This window comes from Delphinus delphis, chromosome 18, assembly GCF_949987515.2.
Source record: "Delphinus delphis chromosome 18, mDelDel1.2, whole genome shotgun sequence".
In the NCBI taxonomy this organism is placed as follows: domain Eukaryota; kingdom Metazoa; phylum Chordata; class Mammalia; order Artiodactyla; family Delphinidae; genus Delphinus; species Delphinus delphis.
In genome coordinates this window covers 15,655,232-15,674,974 of record NC_082700.1, presented here as the reverse complement: position 1 = coordinate 15,674,974, position 19,743 = coordinate 15,655,232, and the positions used below count along the sequence as shown (strand labels likewise).

Below are 19,743 nucleotides of genomic sequence, written 5' to 3'. Positions count from 1 at the left end.
AAATCTGGTTCCCTAAATACCTCTTGGGCTAAACATAATTCTCATAATTCTGGCTAATAAAAATCCCTGTTTTCTCTCCAGGTTTACGTAGTCAATTATTCTGCATTATACAGTTCAATGCAAATTTCTTTTTACTGCTGATAACTTGATTCCACTGTTTTAAGACTTTAAACCTTATACAAATATAGCAGATGGCGACTACCTACTACATGTCTTAGCTTCTGAGTACAGGATTTACTGTTCCAGTTTCCTTATTGATTTTTGTTTAAAAAACCAAAACAAAACAAATCTCCTTCCTGAAACTTGGTACAAAGACAAAGCCCAGAATGGGGCCCAGTCGCTCCACATGACTCACCCGCTCCCCTTGGGGGTGGGTGGTGCAGGGGCCTAGGAACGGCTCCTCGGGGTGGGGGGAGTGAGTGGGAGTCAGCCATGAGGGGCCGGACAGGGGGCCCGGCCGTGTTTCTGCCACCTCCCATGGCTCACTGGCTCACTCCCACCCCCCCCCAGAGGGAGCCCTCCCTAGAAGCCCCCCTTCCCCCTCACAGGGCTCACACCTGCTGCTCCGCGTGGTTTCCCCCTCCCTGCTACCACATAAGTTCTTGGGGTGGGGGTGGGGGAAGGTACCTCGCTGCTCAGCAGCCCACAGCTCACACAGACCTGGTGAGGGGCAGAAACACAAAAGAGGCTAAGACAACTTGCTGGGCTCCCGAGTGAAGGCAATGGAGGGGAAAACAGGCAAGTGAGTGGCTGGCGGGTCAATGGGAGGGGGCCTGGGGACAGCCACCACCCTGGAAACTGTCTAGTGACGGTGGCATCAAGGTATGTGGGCACCTTGCTTTGGGAAGGCTGTCACACCCCCCCTCTTCTCACAGCCGTGGTCGGGGGTGGGTGGGAAGGGAAACCATCATCATATCCTTCCCTTCTTTCCCACTTTCAACAGAAAGGGCTCCAAGTGGTGAAACCACGGTCCTGTTGTCTTTATTATTCTGTTTTGTTTAGCAGAGAAATCTCCGAGCAAATGATGATGTTTCCTTTGGAGAGAGAAGGGCCAGGTGTTCCCAAAGTACTCTTTTCAAAAAGAACACAGGGGCTTCCCTGGTGGCGCAGTGGTTAAGAATCTGCCTGCCAATACAGGGGACACGGGTTCTAGCTCTGGTCCGGGAAGATCCCACATGCCACGGAGCAACTAAGCCCGTGCGCCACAACTACTAAGCCTGCGCTCTAGAGCCCGTGCACCACAACTAGTGAAGCCCGCTCGCCACAGCTACTGAGCCCACATGCTGCAACTCCTGAAGCCCTCACACTCTAGGGCCCGTGTGTTACTGAGCCCATGTGCTGCAACTACTGAAGCCCATGCTCCCAGAGCCTGTGCACCGCAACAAAGAGTAGCCCCCGCTCGCCGCAACTAGAGAAAGCCTGTGAGCAGCAACGAAGACCCAACACAGCCAAAAATAATAATTAAAAAAAAAAAAAAGAACACAGAATCAGTGTTCTCTTCAGAAAAGAAGCTAAAAATCCAAGGAACTTAGCATCAACCACGTACCAGCCAGGACGGAGGCCTCGAATCCCATGTCCTCCACCGCAGCTCGGAGTTCTGCTGGGTGAGTTAGAGATGGATCGTAGAGGACCGTTCCTGTCCCTTCAGCCAAAGACACTGAGATACGCTGCACTCCCTCCCTCTGGGAAACCAGGCCCTCGATGGACTGGACGCAGGACTCGCAGGTCATGCCAGCGATGGCCAGCACTGCAGCACAGCGCACGCCGGGCGCCTGGGGGCTCCTGGTGTCTGTCCCACTCCCTTCCGCTCCATCGAGTAGAGAGACTTTAAAGTTCCCAGGTGGCAGAGCCTCAATGGCCCTCTGCAGGGTCCCTGGGGAGATGCGGGAAGGGTCGTACTGGACTTGGGCAGTCCCGTTCTCCAGGGACACTTGGATACTCTGAACCCCTGGCTGCTGGCCAATATTTTCTTCGATGTTCAGGACACAAGACTTACAGTGCATTCCATCCACTCTCAGATACAGGGGCACCCCCTGGCTCCCCGAGGTCTCTGAGTTATTGCCATTCTGGTTAATGGAAGCCTGAGGGGCCTTTGGGTGGCTGCGCTGGAGCTGCCTGATGTCAATAGGTCCCAGGCTCACAGGGGCCACCTTGTTCTTGATGACGGCTTCAAACCCCATGTCGTTCACGTGGTCCCTGAGGTCTTGGGGTTGGATGAGGTAAGGCTGGTAAGTGATGACTGCCTCCTGGTTGCTGAGCGAGACGCGGACCCTCATGACGCCCTGCAGTTTCCCGATCTTGCCTTCTATGGAGCTGACGCAGGACTGGCAGGTCATGCCCTCCACCCGAAGCTTGACCACAGCCTCCAGGGCGGGCGAGAACCTGGATGGCCGGGAGGCAGCCTTTCCCTCCGCCACAGTGGCCTGGAAGCCCATGTCCTCAATCTGACAGCAAACCTGAGGCAGGCTCAGGACCGAGGGCATGTATCTCACCATGGCGCTGCCCTGCTCCAGGGAAACCTTAACGCTCACGATACCTTTCAGACTAGACACCCTGCCCTCGATGGACTTCACACACGACTGGCAGGTCATGCCCACGATGCTGATGGTGCCGGTGGCCGTCTGAGAGGGGTGCACGCCATCCAGGCCGTCCTCGTAGCCACTGTTGTCAAAGGCAAAACTCTGCTTCATCGTTGGCTCCCAGGTTCGAGCAGGCCAGGAAATCTTAGGCAGGATCTAAAAGGAAGAGAAAGAACATTTTTTTATCCTTAAAACTAAACATTTTCTAAAATCTCCCAGCTTGTGTGGCACTGAGAATATGGAAAACAATACCACTGGTGTCCAAACATCCCAAGAGTATGAGAACATTAAAAAAGGGGAGGAAATCTATAGACATTACTTATCATATGAAAGGGTTCAGAGGGGTTCCTTCTAGCTCTCTGACTTTCTGTGATTCTGAACCCAGAAGTCAACTGCCCACCTTGGTAGAAGGCATGAAGGTTTCTGTGGGAAAGGAGAGCACGATGGGGCTGACCCGCACAGAACAAGCATGGCAGGCCTATGACAGAGGCAGAAAGCACAGCAGCCCACAGCAGAAGGGCACAAGTCCCACAAGACCTCCCCGACTCCAGCTGACACCTGAAATCTCCCCACTGGACTTGGTCCTTTCAGCTTAAACTCTGGACGTCCTGCTGGAATGCAAATACACAGAATAGGCCACACTCTAATTCTGCATCTCTTTCTAGGGCTGTCCATCTCATTCTCTTAGCAGGGGTTAGACTTAATAGCCATAGGGCACATGTTCCAAATGCAGACCTCCCAGCGCATGGGGCCAGACCACAGTGCCTGTGAAAAAAGGTCTCTAAGGACGCCCCTGGAGCCACGGAAGTGAGCACAGCAGTGCCAAGGGGACCAAGAGGAGGGGGAGGGGGAAAGCTGGAAGAACAGGAAGTTGGGCTGAACAAGGCACTTGCCTTGTTCTGCCTCGGCTGAGTCCCTGCCCCGCCGGGTGCTCAGGGCCACTGTAGACATTACCTAAAAACGACACGTGCTTCACCAAATTAAACGGATTCATTTTCTTAGCGTATCACAGCTCAAGTGTAGTTTCCTGATGTCTTCTCATGATGTGGCCTCAGCCATTCTGTTAACAAAACTTCCCTTTCGCAGGGTCCCAGCCTCACCACTCTCTTAACTAGATATAGTTTTTATACCAGTACTATTACCTGCTTCAGGCATTTGGGCACAGGCCTTTGTATACGGCAACGGATAAAAAAGCACGTCACTCGACACCTACACAAGCCTACTCATCTTCAGCTGAAGCTCGATTACATGGATTGATCTTCTCTGTCCCTGTGCATAAAATGCTTATCTTTCCAACTTCAGATTTTGAGCAGCTTCACAAGATGAAAGTTTAAATAACTTTTAAAACAGACTATAAATATTCATTTGTATATATACAGAGGAAATCACAAGCTAGTTTGGGATTAATAATTATAAGGAATTTTAAAAAATATTTTAAAATAGAGAAAAAGGGATAATTAAGTAATTTATGAGACAGTAACTCAAAAACTTGATGGATTCAAAAAACATACTGAAATTATCTATGGTGTAAATACAGAAACATATATGATAAGGATGACACGGCATAACAGTATAACGGATGACTGGGTAGACACCTGGGAAACCTATTTGGAAAAATATAAATTTGGAATCTATATATCAGAAGACAATTCAGACAGATCAAAGATGAAGACGTAAAAAGCAAAATAATAAAAGTACTAGATGAAGACATAGGAGAATATCTATTATAATCTCAGAGTGGGGAAAGCCTAAATATGACAAAACAAAAGCAAGAAAATCCAGAAGCTATAAAATAAAAGTTTGGTATATCTAACCACGATAAGAGGAAAACAAATTGTTCAAACCGAGGCAGAAGATAAACCGAGAGAAAAAAAAGACTTGCTTTCACCTTAAGCAAATTAAGAGCTAATTCCTTTAATATATAAAGAGCTCCTTCGAAAAAGAAAAAGGCCAACATTCCAACAGAAAAAAGAAGGCAGTTCATCAAAAAGGAAATGCAAATGGCTTCTCAATATATGAAAAGCAACATTAAAGGAGAAATATAACATTCCCACCTCACATGTGAGGTTGACATGGTCTTCACCATTCAAGTTGGCACCCACTGACTCATTCCCCAGGGTTAGTGGGAATGTTACCTCTTGGGAGGGCAACTTGGCAATATCTATTAAAATAACAAATTCACATATTCTTTGACCCAGTGACTCTCTAAGAATTTAGGCAATAAATATATTTGTTTGCATGCAAAAGGAAGCATGCAACAAAGATATTAGATGCTACAACACATTGAAAACAACATAAATGTCCATCAATAGAGGCTGATAAATTACTGCACAAATGTACAATGGAATACTATCAGCTCTTAAAAAGAATGAGGCAACTCTATAAACAGTGAAATAGACTGGTATCTAATATATGGTTCAGTGAAAAAAGCAAGGCACAGAATATACAGCACATCTAGGAACTTCCCTGGTGGTCCAGTGGTAAAGAATTCATTTTACAATGCAGGGGACTAGGGTTCGATTCCTGGTCAGGGAACTAAGATCCCACATGCCACGGGGCCACTAAGCCCATGCACCACAACTACTGAGGTCGTGTGCCTCAACTAGAGCCTGTGAGCCGCAAACTAGAGAAAAGAAAACCTGCATGCCGTAACTAGAGAAAAGCCCACGCACCACAACGAAAGATCCCGCATGCCTCAACGAAGATCCTGCGTGCTGCAACCAAGACCCAAAACGGCCAAAAATAAGTTAAATAAATAAATAATAGATAAGTCTTTTACAAGAAAAAAGAATATATAGTGCATCTAGTATTTCGGTTATCTGCTGCTCAAGACAAACCAAACTTAGTGGCTTATGACGACAGCTCACAGTTTTTCAACTTGGACAGGGTTTGGCAGGTAAAGCTCATCTCTGGGGTGGCTGAATGGGGCTGGAGGTTCCACTTGCAAGAAGATGGCTCATTCATCACATGGCTGGCAGGTTGCTGGTGGCTGCTGTTGGCAGGCACCTTGGCTCTCTTCCATGTAGCCTCTGCACGTGGCTAGGCTGGGTACCTCACCGTTGGGGGTTTCTGGGTTCTGAGAGGGAGTGTCACAGTAGTTAGCATTCACAGAGAACAAGTCCCAGTGTGCGAGCACTTAGCAAGCCTCTGCTTGCATCACACCTGCTAATCCACCATTGTCCAAAGCCAGTCACGTGGCCAAGCTCAGTCAATAAGGAAGAGAATTACATAAGTGCTGACGTACAAGGAAGTGGAGTTCACTGGGAGGATCACCAAAATAAGTCGATCACAGCATGCTAGCACTGTTCGTGAGAGAAAAAGAATATGACACACGCAGATGTTTATGCATGTATGGAGTTACCTTTGGAAGAACATATAAGAAGCTGGCACAGAGTTTGTGGACTGGGCAGCTGAAGGGGTCAGGCAGCTGGGGTACAGGAGTGGGAAGGAAGAGTTACTTTTCACTGTACAACTTACTGTACAATGTACACGTGTTACCGAATTCTAAAACATAATTAATTTAAACATTAAGTTAAAATAATGTGAGAATAAAGGAGATCCGCAGCAGTGACTTGATTGTAACTGGTATGAATTAAATACTTATTTAACTGAAAAAAGATGCAGGTCAGGGGGAAAGACTGTGGTTAAGACTGTGCACTTCCACTGCAGGGGGCCTGGGTTCAATCCCTGGTCCAGGAACTAACACCCTGCATGCCACGTGGTGTGACCAAAAAAAAAAAAAAAAAAGATACAGGAAAAACTAAGAAGATATTCTAAAGATATTTAGATACTTCAATACAGTATCTTAGTAAAGCAGAAATTACCTCCTTATAAGATATAACTCTCAATCACCCAGTCTGTTGGAAAAACAAATCCCTAATGATTTACTACCCAACTTACGTTTCTTGGTCCCAGGTCGAGCTACAACTCACCAAACCCAAGCCACAAAGCTGGCTCTTAATCCCTGGATTATCGATTCTATGTTCCTGCTAAAGGAGTCTGCAGAAGTGTTGGAAGCTATCTGTTTGTAGCAAATAATACTCAGAGGTCTCCCTTCTACACAGGCAGGCTTCTAAAGACAAGCAGTTACAGAGGACAAAGCTTTGCAAATAACATAACTTTATGAAACACCAGCGTACCTGTTGGGTTAGGAGCAATCTCATAACAGTTGTCGGGTATCTGGATCGTTTTTAAGTGTACACACATACTGTGCTTTTAATTCCGTTCTTCAATGAAGACAATCTCTGGGGTGGGGAAAAACTCCCCTACTGAGTTCAAAGAAACAAACATGTCTAGGTTTAAGGGCTCATCAGAAGTAATGGACATTGGAGAATGGGCCCAGGGTACAGACTGTGTGTCCAGGGAAAACGTGGTAGAATTCCCAGTGTTGTCTACGTCCCACTAAATTATACACTCCTTGAGGACAAACACTGGGGACTTCTTCTGCAGGCCCAACGTCAGGCTGCTGGCTTCTGAATTTTCAATAAACTATTAGTACGGTAGGCATGAGGTTGAGAAGCACCTGGAAACACCAGAGAAGAGGGTAATTCCACAGAGAGGAACCCAAAAATGAATTGCAATTCTTTGCCACCTCTCTAGGCGGCCTGGTCACATGGAATTTGCTGAGAGTACCAGGGCTTTTAAACAAAAAGATAGGGAAAGGTATATAAACTCCTGATTTGCTAAGATGGAGCCAGGAAAGGAAAATAAGAGAGGCCAGTCTAGTATGAAGAAATTGGAAATGGGGTGGTATGTTTTAACGAACGTTTTCAAAGCCAGACTGAAATTGCAAAGCCCAGAAATGACATGCCTTGTAGAAAATGGCTGTGATCACAAATCAAAGAGCAATGCTACTACACGTACAAGGGAAGAACCACTCGCCACTTCTGAGCTCTCTTAGTTACAGGTGGATCCCCAACATCCTTAAACTGGACACCACTCACCCACTTATCCTGAGACTTCTTTCACTTTGTTTTTGTTTTTGTTTTTGCGGTACGCAGTCCTCTCACTGTTGTGGCCTTTCCCGTCGCGGAGCACAGGCTCCAGACGCGCAGGCCCAGCGGCCATGGCTCACGGGCCCAGCCGCTCCGCGGCATATGGGATCCTCCTAGACCGGGGCACGAACCCGTGTCCCCTGCATTGGCAAGCAGACCCCCAACCACTGTGCCACCAGGGAAGCCCGACTTCTTTCACTTTGAAGGATATGGAACACCCTTAACAACTTATGAGGCAAAAATATTATACGTGCCTGCAACTTTTCCAGTATATAACCTCCACCCCATACAACCCTATACACCTGAACTTTCATGGAATTCAAAATACAGAAAGGTCCTGATTTTTTCATATGTACACAGACCCAATAGTAGCAAGTAGTTAATGATTCTCGGCGTTACTTTATGAGGATGGCATTTCATATCCCTACTGCTCAAGATAATTCTGTAACTAGATATTCTTATCACCATTTTACTGCTGAAACAGACTCAGAGGTTCATCCAAGGTTATTTAAATAACGGAGCTGGGATCTAAATCCAGCCCAAAGTCCAGCAGGCTTTCTATTTCTTTTAAAGAAATTCGAAGGTTACTTTTTCTTTTTAGCCATGTTAATTGGGGAAGAGACTACAATACTGAAGAGCAAAATGAAGAAAACAGAAAAACAGCCACATACTACTATAGGGGAGCAGAACTTACCACCCTAAAATGCATCTCTTTGGCATATTGTCTTAAGCGAGTTATTTTCTGGTAAACCGCAGACACTGAAAGGGCTCTGAAAACCAAGTAGGAATTGCCTTTTTGTAAGAAACACTTATATTTGTAAGGGAAATCTCCACTTGTAAGGGTATGTCCCGCTCTGTCCCTGGAAGAGGAGGCTGACCAAATCTCTAGAAACTCGATTTATCAACGGAGAAGGAAGTGACTGAAACGTGGACCACAGTCACCCTTGTTTACCGTGCTTTTCCTGGTAACTTCCCCTAACCGACTCTCCCCACTCTCAACATCCTCTTCTGTCTTTGGCTGAGGATGGCATTTAAGGTGTGGGCTTCGGCCACCTTGGTGAGTTCATTTTTCTTGGTCTCTCCCATGTACTCATGTTATTAAACTTATGTTTGACTTTCTCCTATTAATCTGTCTCTTGTCAACTTCATTCTTAGACCAGCCAGAAGAACCCAGAAAGGTAGAGGAAAGCGTCTTCTTCCCAACACTACCTATCAGGTAACAACAGGCTACATCCAGGTGAGTGAGTACAGCATGGAGGTGAGGGTGTGGCTAAGATCACTGGTTGGCCTGGGTCTGGGCCTGGCCTGCAACCCGTAGTATCTGTTCTATTCTCTTTTTTTCTTTTTTTCAAATTTAATTTATTTTTGGCTGCATTGGGTCTTCGTTGCTGCGCCCGGGCTTTCTCTAGTTGTGGCGAGCGGGGGCTACTCTTCGTTGCAGTGCATGGGCTTCTCACTGCGGTGGCTTCTCTTGTTGCAAATCACGGGCTCTAGGCACACAGGCTTCAGTAGTTGTGGCTCGCGGGCTCTAGAGCGCAGGCTCAGTAGTTGTGGCGCACGGGCTTAGTTGCTCTGCGGCATGTGGGATCTTCCTGGACCAGGGATCGAACCCATGGCAGGTGGAGTCTTAACCACTGTGCCGCCAGGGAAGTCCCTCTGCTCTATTCGTATCTGAGAATTCTCTGAGCTTCAGAGATACACGGGGAAGAAGGTTCAGAAGTGACTGACTCAAGAAAAGATCCCACCCAAACCACACCAGGCAAATGGGTGCCGGTCTCTAAGACCCCGAAAGACCTCCACTGAAGAAGAATCAATGTACCCATGTTAAACCTGTACTTACATAGATTTAAGCAAATACATACTTAGGTATTAATACATAAAATTGAGGTTATCTACGGGTGAGTTATGACGTTCTGATTTTTCACTATCTGTATATACTTTCCAATTAGTAAAACCTGAAAGAAAAAACAGACAAGTACTACTTTTTTTTTTTTTTTTTTGTGGTACTCGGACCTCTCACTGTTGTGGCCTCTCCCGCCACGGAGCACAGGCTCCGGACGCGCAGGCTCAGCGGCCATGGCTCATGGGCCTAGCCACTCCGCAGCATGTGGGATCTTCCTGGACCGGGGCACGAACCCGTGTCCCCTGCCTCGGCAGGCGGACTCTCAACCACTGCGCCACCAGGGAAGCCCAAGTACTACTTTTATACCAGAAAACAAATGTGGTTTTTCAGTTTCTCTAAGGCAAGGAAGAAAATGTTTTGTTAAACCACACTGACATAAGCAGCGATAACATTATCATTGTGACAAAGATGACAGCAATGATGAACAGATGACATATTTCTACATGGCTTTATCCTCTAAAGAACGTTTTCACATCTATGTGTTTAAATATCGGCCATTCCAATTTGCTGTGAACTTCTTGAAGGGATGTCCGACGGTCTTGGGTAGGAGTTCCAGCCTTGGCTGAGCAAATCCAAGCCTCAGGTTTCTTAGGTGTAAAAGGAGGTAACAGTAACGCCCATCCCAGTTCTGCAGGGAGGTCTGGATGCTAAGAGGTCTTAAAAGGCTAACGCCATAAATGTTTGAAAATGACTGAGTATGAAGACAAACATGGCCTCATTCGATCTTCAAAAGCGGTCCAGGGAAGTAGGCAGGGAACTTGTTATTCTCCACCATTTTACTGATAAGAACTAATCACTAAAACTCGTGTACATGTTCCCCCACGCCCACCTCAACCCCTTCTATCTGTCCTTTAACACTGGCTCACAGAGGTCCAGAAAGAACTTCCAGTGAGAATTATTTACAGTTTGTCTACTGAAAAAACAAGCCACAACTCAGGCATTAGTTCAAACACCGAAGAGGGCGCGCAGCGTGCCTGGACCGTGTGGGCTCCAGCCTGACTTCTGGCCGCAGGGCCACCCCCGGCCCTGCTGTTCACTGTGCATTTTCTGGGAAATTCCACACAAATGACCATTTACTGCCTGTTTCTTTCTCTTGACCACGAAGAGGAAAAATATAAACCCTTACTGAAAAACTGAATGCACTGTATCATTATTTGCCCAGGAGAAAAAAGAGAATAAAATTAACAACAAATAAAATTAACAACCTCAACACATACAGACAACATAGCTTGTTTTCCACGTACAAAAAAAATAAAATTTAGAAATTCACAAACTCTAAGACCTCTCCAAGAAGCACTTCCCAATAGTACCTCAGAAACCCCGTTTGCAATCTCACTCCACACAGCTTCACTATCAGCCGTTTCCGTTGCTTTTTTTTTTTTTACATCTTTATTGGAGTATAACTGCTTTACAATGGTGTGTTAGTTTCTGCTTTATAACAAAGTGAATCAGTTATACATTTACATTTGTTCCCATATCCCCTCCCTCTTGCGTCTCCCTCTCACCCTCCCTATCCCACCCCTCTAGGTGGTCACAAAGCACAGAGCTGATCTCCCTGTGCTATGCGACTGCTTCCCACTAGCTATCTATTTTATGTTTGGTAGTGTATATATGTCCATGCCACTCTCTCACTTTGTCACAGCTTACCCTTCCCCCTCCCCATATCCTCAAGTCCATTCTCTAGTAGGTCTACACCTATTGTAACAATTATTCCATCAGACATTTATCAATTAACGGCATTTTTTTCTGCTTCAGAATCTTCTCTGATAACACTCTATATTTCAAGCCTCTCCCAAACAAAGAAATTTTAAATAGCAGGCCTGTCACTATCAAGCAACTGTCATCATCTTAGAACATTTTTTTACATTTGAATGAAATAGTCTGAGTGAGAACCATAAGGTCATAATTCCCTAGTCATTTCCCAGAATGATGGTAAGATCATGATATGACTTTTTCATGATATGATCTTTTCATGATATCAAAAGACCTACGTTAGATATACGCAATGTTATGACTGGTTAGAAGAAAATATCACACAAACAATGTTAAGTTAACTCGGGTATTTATATTATGTGATGGAAGTCAACGAACTTGGGATTATTCTTCTTGTTAATTATTATTATTGATAAATTGCATATGGTCATCAGATTTGATGAAATAATGCCGTTATTTTATCACAAAGAAATGTATATTTTAATGGTTAATGAAGGTGGTGGTTTCTACCTAGAATTATAGGTATGACCAGCTGTACAGAAAACAAATATTCCTTTGAAAGACTTAGGTATAAACTTAATATTTATAATTTATGCTAATCTACAAATGCACGATAGGAACTTGCTACTTAAAATAATCCTCAGAAAAAGAAATGTAAGTGGTTGATAAACCATTTCAAAAATAATAATAATATATGGTCAGTTAATATTTGATAAGGGAGCCAAGAATACTTAACAGAGAAAAGGCAGTCTTTTCAATAAGTGGTGCTGAGAAACTGGGCATTCACATGTAGAATGAAAGAATGAAATTGGGACCCTGTCTTACACCACTCACAAAGATGAACTCTAATGGGTTAGAGACTTACGTGCAATACCAGAAACCATAAAACTTCTAGAAGAAAACATAGGGGAGAAAAGCTCCTTGACATGGGTCTCAGCAATGATTTTTTGGATATGATACGGAAAGCGCAAGCAGCCAAACAAAAAATAAACAAGTGGGACTACATCAAACTACAAAGCTTCTACACAGCAAAAGAAACAATCCACAAAATTAAAGGACGGCCTACAGAATGGAATAAAATATTTGCAAACCATATTCAAAATACATAAAGAATTCATACAACTGGGCTTCCCTGGTGACGCAGTGGTTAAGAGTCTCCCTGTCAGTGCTGGGGACACGGATTTGAGCGCTGGTCCGAGAAGATCCCACAAGCCGCGGAGCAACTAAGCCCATGCACCACAACTACTGAGCCTGTGCTCTAGAGCCGGTGAGCCACAACTACTGAGCCCACATGCCAAAAGTACTGAAGCCTGCACAACCAGGACCCGTGCTCCGCAACAAGAGATGCCACCGCAATGAGAAGCCCGCGCACCGCAACGAAGAGTAGCCCCCGCTGGCCGCAACTAGAGAAAGCCCGCGCGCAGCAATGAAGACCCAACACAGCCAAAAATAAATAAATAAAATAATTTAAATAAAGAATTCATACAACTCAATAGCAAAAAAAATTAATCCAATTAAAAATAGGAAGAGGAACTGAATAGACATTTCCCCAAAGACATACAAATAGCCAATAGATGCATATAAAGGTGATAAACATCACCAATCATCAGAGAAATGCAAATCAAAACCACAATGAGATATGACTTCATACCTGTTAGAATGGTTATCATCAAAAAGGCAAGAGATACCACCATATGAGCCAGCAATCCCACTACTGTGCATATACCCCGAGAAAACCATAATTCAAAAAGAGTCATGTACCACAATGTTCACTGCAGCACTATTTACAATAGCCAGGACACGGAAGCAACCTAAGTGTCCATCGACAGATGAATGGATGAAGATGTGGCACATATATACAATGGAATATTAGCCATAAAAAGAAAGAAATTGAGTTATTTGTAGTGAGGTGGATGGACCTAGAGCCTGTCATACAGAGTGAAGTAAGTCCGAAAGAGAAAAACAAATACTGTATGCTAACACATATATATGGAATCTAAAAAAAAAAAAAAGGTTCTCACGAACCTAGGGGCAGGATAGGAATAAAGACACAGACGTAGAGAATGGACTTGAGGACACAGGGAAGGGGAAGGGGAAGCTGGGACGAAGTGAGAGAGTGGCATGGACATATATACACTACCAAATGTAAAATAGATAGCTAGTGGGAAGCAGCCACATAGCACAGGGAGACCAGCTCGGTGCTTTATGACCACCTAGAGGGGTGGGATAGGGAGGGTGGGAGTGAGATGCAAGAGGTAGGAGATATGGGGATATATGTAAAAGTATAGCTGATTCACTTTGTTGTACAGCAGAAACTAACACAACATTGTAAAGCAATTATATTCCAATAAAGATGTTTTTTTAAAAAAAAGGCAAGAGATAACAAATGCTAGTGCGGATGTGGAAAAAAGGGAACCCTTGTGCAACGTTGGTGGGAATGTAAATTGTTACAGCTACAATGGAAAACAGTATGGAGGTTCCTCAAAAAATTGAAAATAGAACTACCATATAATCCAGCAATTCCACTCCTGGGTATTTATTTAAAGGAAATGAAAACACTGTGTTGAAGAGATATATGCACCCCCACGTTCACAGCAGCTTTATTTACAATAGCAAAGAGGGCTTCCCTGGTGGCGCAGTGGTTGAGAGTCCGCCTGCCGATGCAGGGGACATGGGTTCATGCCCCGGTCCGGGAAGATCCCACGTGCCGCGGAGCGGCTGGGCCCATGAGCCATGGCCGCTGAGCCTGCGCGTCCGGAGCCTGTGCTCTGAGGCCGCAACAGTGAGAGGCCCGCGTACCGCCAAAAAAAAAAAAAAAAAAACAATAGCAAAGACATGGAAACAACCTAAGTGTCCATCAATAGATGAATGGATATAGAAAATGTGGTGTATATATACACAATGGAATATTATTTAGCCATAAAAAAGGAAATCCCACCATTTGTGACAACATGGATGGACCTTGGGGGCATTATGCTAAATCAGACAGAGAAAGACAAATACTGTATGACCTCACTTATATGTGGATCTAAAACAAAAAGAAGGAAAAAAAAAAACTCAGAAAAAGAGATCAGATTTGTGGTTACCTGAGGCGGCGGAGGGGAGGGGGAATAGGATGAAGGTGGTCAAAAGCTACAAACTTCCAGTTATAAGACAAATAAATACTAGGGATGTAATGCACAACATGATGGCTATAGTTAACACTGCTGTATGGTATATATGCAAGTTGTTATGAGGGTAAATCCTGAGTTCTCATCACAAGAAAAAAACACATTTTTTCCCTTTTTTTTAGAAAACTCTATATGAGATGATGGATGTCACTCACTATATGAGATGATGTTGGTAGAACACAACCTTTTTGAGAGCAATGAAGCAATATCTGTCAAAATATTAAATGCCCATTGCCTTTGTCCCAGTAATTCCACTTCTGGGTTTTTCATGATATAGATATACAGTGACATGAGAATGTCCATTGGTACACTCACTAGTGAAAACGTGGAAACCATCTAAATATTCGTCTATAGAGAACAGGTTACATAAAGTATCCATCCAATAGAATTTTATGTAGTGGCTTTTTAAAAAAGGTGAATTTACGTGTATTGACATGGAAAGACATCCCTGGTAGATTAAAGGGGGGAAAAGTTGCAGAACCGTGTAAGAGTATACACTGTTCCCTGTTTTTCTAGAGGAAGAGATCCACATTTCTATACGTTGTTATGATGTTTATATCCAGTAGACACTAACTTTAGGGGAAAATAAAGAAATACAAGTTCTCTAGAAGAGTGAATAATACTATAGTACGGTTGATGATGATTCCATGACAATTTGCTAGTGACATCTTTAAGTGACTAGATCACTCCCTTCAGCTATTTTTTTCCTTTACTCAGCAGGGGTACGCCTGTGCCAGCTGGGCTGTCTTGGTTTCATTTAGGCAAAAATAAAACCCAGCCTGACCACCCTCACCCAGCACAGACTCCTGTAGGTTGCTTTCTAAAATGGTTAAGCCCACAACCCAACACTCTCATCACAGTCATCAATCAGTTCAGTGTTTCCAACATCAGCCCTCCCTCCTGCCACAGAAATCACTTCCGGTTCATGTATTTGTTCACTCACTCAACAGCTTACTTATTACCGTAGACTAATACACTGCCCGATGTGGAAGAGAAAGACACATAACACGGCGGCCTAGCTTGGCAACAGCCGTCAGGAAGGCCATGGGTAAGAAGGCCCAGGCAGGCAGTGCTGAGCAGAAAGGGGCATATTCCCTACACCCTCCAGGTGGATCGAGGACCAGGAATCTCTGCTGCCCACAACTCCCCAAAGGGGTTCTGAGAGGTAGGAGCCTGTTTCTGTCCAGGCCATCGTCCCGGGCCTGAGAGGAAACAAGAGCCCCGGGGAGGCCTGCGGACGCAGGGCCAGAAGAGCCAGGCCAGGGCGCTGAGGCCCCCGCCTTCTCCTCTTTGGTGAGCGCGCTCCTGGCGGGGTGGGGTGGTGGTGGAGTAACTGCCTGGGAAACCCACCAGGCATGGCCTGGCCCACAGAGCCTGCTCACACCAGCGAAGAGGCGAATCTAACATAGGTGGGAGGGAGGGATGGCCTCTCCAGACCAGTTACGCCTTTCAGAAAGGCACTTCCCCCTCTGTCCAAAACACAGAAGAAACTGACCCCTTGCCCAACATCACATCTTCATTCTAAACCGCATAGAACATACTCTACGTGGTATGAGAAATGTAAACACAAGCACACAAATCCGCTAACCACAAACACAATTTTGAAATGTTTTCTTCAGAGCAGCTACCTGCCTCTTTTGTGAACAATGCATAACCTAAAAGCTAACTTTTCATTCACCATGGATTAGCAGCTCTGCAATACTCAGATGTTTTCAAACCCTATCTCACCCAACATGTTAAATACTTCCCTGTCCCAACAGAAAAGCAAGGGGCCTGTCCTCACACAGACCTGGTATTAAATCCTTCAGGCAGATTAACTAACCTTTTTTTTTTTTAATTAATTAATTTATTTATTTTTGGCTGCGTTGGGTCTTCATTGCTGCACATGGGCTTTCTCTAGTTGGCGGCGAGCGGGGGCTACTCTTCGTTGCGGTGCGCAGGCTTCTCATTGCGGTGGCTTCTCTTGTTGCGGAGCTCTAGGCGCGCGGGCTTCAGTAGTTGTGGCACACGGGCTCAGTAGTTGTGGCTCGTGAGCTTAGTTGCTCTGCGGCCTGTGGGATCTTCCCCGACCAGGGATCAAACCTGTGTTCCCTGCATTGGCAGGAGGATCCTTAACCACTGCGCCACCAGGGAAGTCCCCAGATTACCTAACCTCTTGATCTCAGGTTTCTGTCTGTTAAAGGAGGATAGTGATTAAATGAGGTGACAAGTCCCTTCCACATACCAAGTACTAAATAAGACAGCTCTCAAGTAGACCCAGAGTTTGATTTATAGCAGACTTTGAGTCAATACACTGTAACAGTGAACAAATACTCAATTGTAACTGACATTTAGTTTGGTTCTTATCTTAAACCAGCTACTACAAATTTCCCATTTGAGGGTAATTAATTTAAATTATATAATGTATATGCATGTGTATGTGTATGTGTGTGTGTGTGTGTGTGTATGTGTGTATATATATATCCACAAAATATTAAGTAAAAAATAGAAGGTATATAGTACTACGTACACATACACAAACTCACGTATACACATTCACATGTGTAGTGGCAAAATGGCTGAAGTATGTGGCTGTTTTCATTTTCTTTACATTTTTCCATATTCCCCTTGCCTCATGTTAAATTTGTTTTGTAGAATGAGCAGGTGTTACTTTTACAATCAGAGCTTCAGAAAAAAATAGTTGCAATTGTGCTCAGATGGATTAACTGGCTGACAGAGTTCTACCAGACATTCAGAGAGCACCAAACACATCTCCGAGCTGGGAGTCCTGCTGAAGATCATTTCCGCAGAGATGATACCATTGTGCGTTTACACAGTACTCGACAAGGTGCTTTCACGTCCCAGAGAGGCAGGACTTCTCATTCCAGTAACCTGAAGCTGGAGGAGTCCAAGGCTCACCTGCCAGGTCCCACAGGCCAGCAAGGGCGCAGATCTGCACCTGACTCTCTTGCAGCCACAGCCTCTACCCAGAGCCCTCTTTCTGAAGGGCTCCCCGGCCAGGTTCAGGTTGCTTTCCTTGTCACATGAGGTTGGAAGTGGTCATTAAAAACCATTAGAATATTTCACATTCAAATACCTCAGACATAGGCTGAATTTTGTCAAGTAGTAGTTTGAACATTTTAAAGAAATGCTCTCAAAAAAAAAAAAAAGGAGGGCTTCCCTGGTGGCGCAGTGGTTGAGAGTCCGCCTGCCAATGCAGGGGACACGGGTTCGAGCCCCGGTCCGGGAAGATCCCACATGCCGCAGAGCGGCTGGGTCCGTGAGCCATGGCTGCTGAGCCTGCGCTCCGCAATGGGAGAGGCCACAACAGTGAGAGGCCCCCTTACCACAAAAAATTTAAAAAAAAAAAAAAAAGAAGAAAGGAATATTCTCAAGCATTTTACAAAAAAAAAAAAAAATTATTTTGCTATCTTAAGACATTCAACTAGAAACATAAAAGTTGACTGTGTACTGCATAAATGGATGTTCATAAGTCTCCTTCAACATACAAACATCTCTTGCATAGTACATTTCAAAAATCTCTACTCACAAAATTTCCCTTACTTTTAAAGACTTTTTAAACAATTAACACCAGAAGAAACAAAAGTAACTCTTCAAGGAGCAAAAAGGACTTACGAAAACTTTCCTTTATATCTAAGTAGTATTTTTTTTTTCCATCTACTCATGTCAATGAAAAGGACCCCACACAGACCACCAGTCCCACCCAGAAATGCTGCTGCAGCACCATGTTTACAAAGCGTTAGTTGCACTGCCCTGCTTTTGAACATGACCTGACGTTTGGGTTAACAAACCCTTCGTTTGCTTAAGAAGAGCGGGTTCATTGGGCAGCAACACTTTCAAAATGTTTATTTAGCTGAAATGTGAAGATTAACAAAATAAGGTAAACACGTTAAAAAATAAAAAGGGGGAAAAGATCCATTTTTGTCTGATTTGCGTTTTGGGAAACTTGTGCACCACAGACGTTTACAAAATATCCTGAAACTAAGAAGCAACAAAACCCAAGATTTATCCACCATGAACTTAATCCCTGGAAAATTCCCCTGGACCCCTGGCTCACTCCCTACCCCAGAGCTGCTTGCTCCTGGCCCCTCTGACATGAGACACGCGGGAAACCTCCATCTATAACCTGGAGCTTTTATAAAAAGCCCTCCTGGCTTTTCAGCCCTTCTCCAACGGCACTCACCTGCTTGGAACTGACCTCCTGTGTTTTATTCAAAACTTTCTGTGAAAATTCTCCCTTCTCTGATGGGGGAGAGCATTCCTCCTCCGAAATCACTGGCCTGGAGGAGCCCGTGACCCTAGGGCTCCTCCTGAAGGACCACCGCTTGTGGACAGACAGCAGGGTCACCTGAGGGTCACCCAGAGTCACCAGGAAGGACGGCTCAGGGCTCCCGGGCATCGGGCCCCCAGCTCTCTCCATCGCTGTGTTCACAGTCACACCTTCACCTCGCACAACAGCAGTTCACCTTCTCCAGGCTATCTGGTCATGTCAGAAGAAAACGCTCGAAAAGCGTCCCCCTAACTAGCAGAGTGGAGGCTAACTCGGAGGCCCAGTCGCGCAGGTTCCCCTCTGCCCGAGCCAGCCCGGGAGAGGCTGCCAGCCAAGCCTTCAGGAACTTGAGCAGGCTGCACACCGCTGTATAAATGTTTGCTCTTGTTTATTTACCCCTATCAAACCAATTGGCATCCTCTCACTCGCCCATGGCATCTGGCACTGGGGATGTTTGCACACGGCCCTACGCGTACCCAGTGCCGCTAGGACACCCGGCCGGCGCGTACAGGAGCCCAGCACGCAATCACGTCCCCACACTGAGCAGTTTCCTTTTGGCCCTGTGCACTCCCCAAGAGACCAGCCTGGAGGCAGGGGAGAAATGTCACTTCCTTTTACTACCAAACTTCGAGCGCTTTCTTGGAATAACTTCAGTTGCCTCTTCCATGGCTCCAGCGCTGGTGGGGTGCAGATCACTAGGGGAGAAAAGTATTTCCCAGGCAACATGACTTGCTTTTTCAAGAAGGTGTAAGAGAGTTCCATGTCTCCTGCAGCTCTGTTCTCCCTTGGACCAACAGCTTGACTTCACTAAGAGCTGACTGCAGAAACTCACGGGCAGACAAGACTCATCCGTATTTTATATGCGGCAGAACCGTCGGGAACTAAGTCACAGTTTAGGCTTCTGAGGCTACCCCCTGCTCCACACGAGGATTAAGGGTGGCGTAGACAGTGGGGCAATCGGGGAGCCTCGTGCTGTGTCGGGCAGCCCCGCCTACCTTCCCACCCTCACCCACTCAGACACAGGAAGGAGGCGACCTCATCCCCCATGGGAGGAACAGCTCTGCCAGCCGCCAGCCCTGGCAGCACCTCCTACGGCAGGGACGTGCAGGGTGTC

At 45.4% G+C, this 19,743-nt stretch overlaps 1 protein-coding gene across 1 annotated transcript in view; it reads right to left on the bottom strand.

The window, feature by feature from the left end:
• Nucleotides 1–19,358, bottom strand: part of ATP7B (ATPase copper transporting beta) — a 55,232-nt gene extending 35,874 nt beyond the window's left edge. Inside the window, 2 exon segments of the mRNA XM_059996118.1 lie at nucleotides 1,547–2,735; nucleotides 18,543–19,358. Coding sequence (XP_059852101.1) covers nucleotides 1,547–2,735; nucleotides 18,543–18,779 — 1,426 coding nt within the window. The 5' untranslated portion in view covers nucleotides 18,780–19,358.
• Nucleotides 19,359–19,743: the final 385 nt, after the last annotated feature.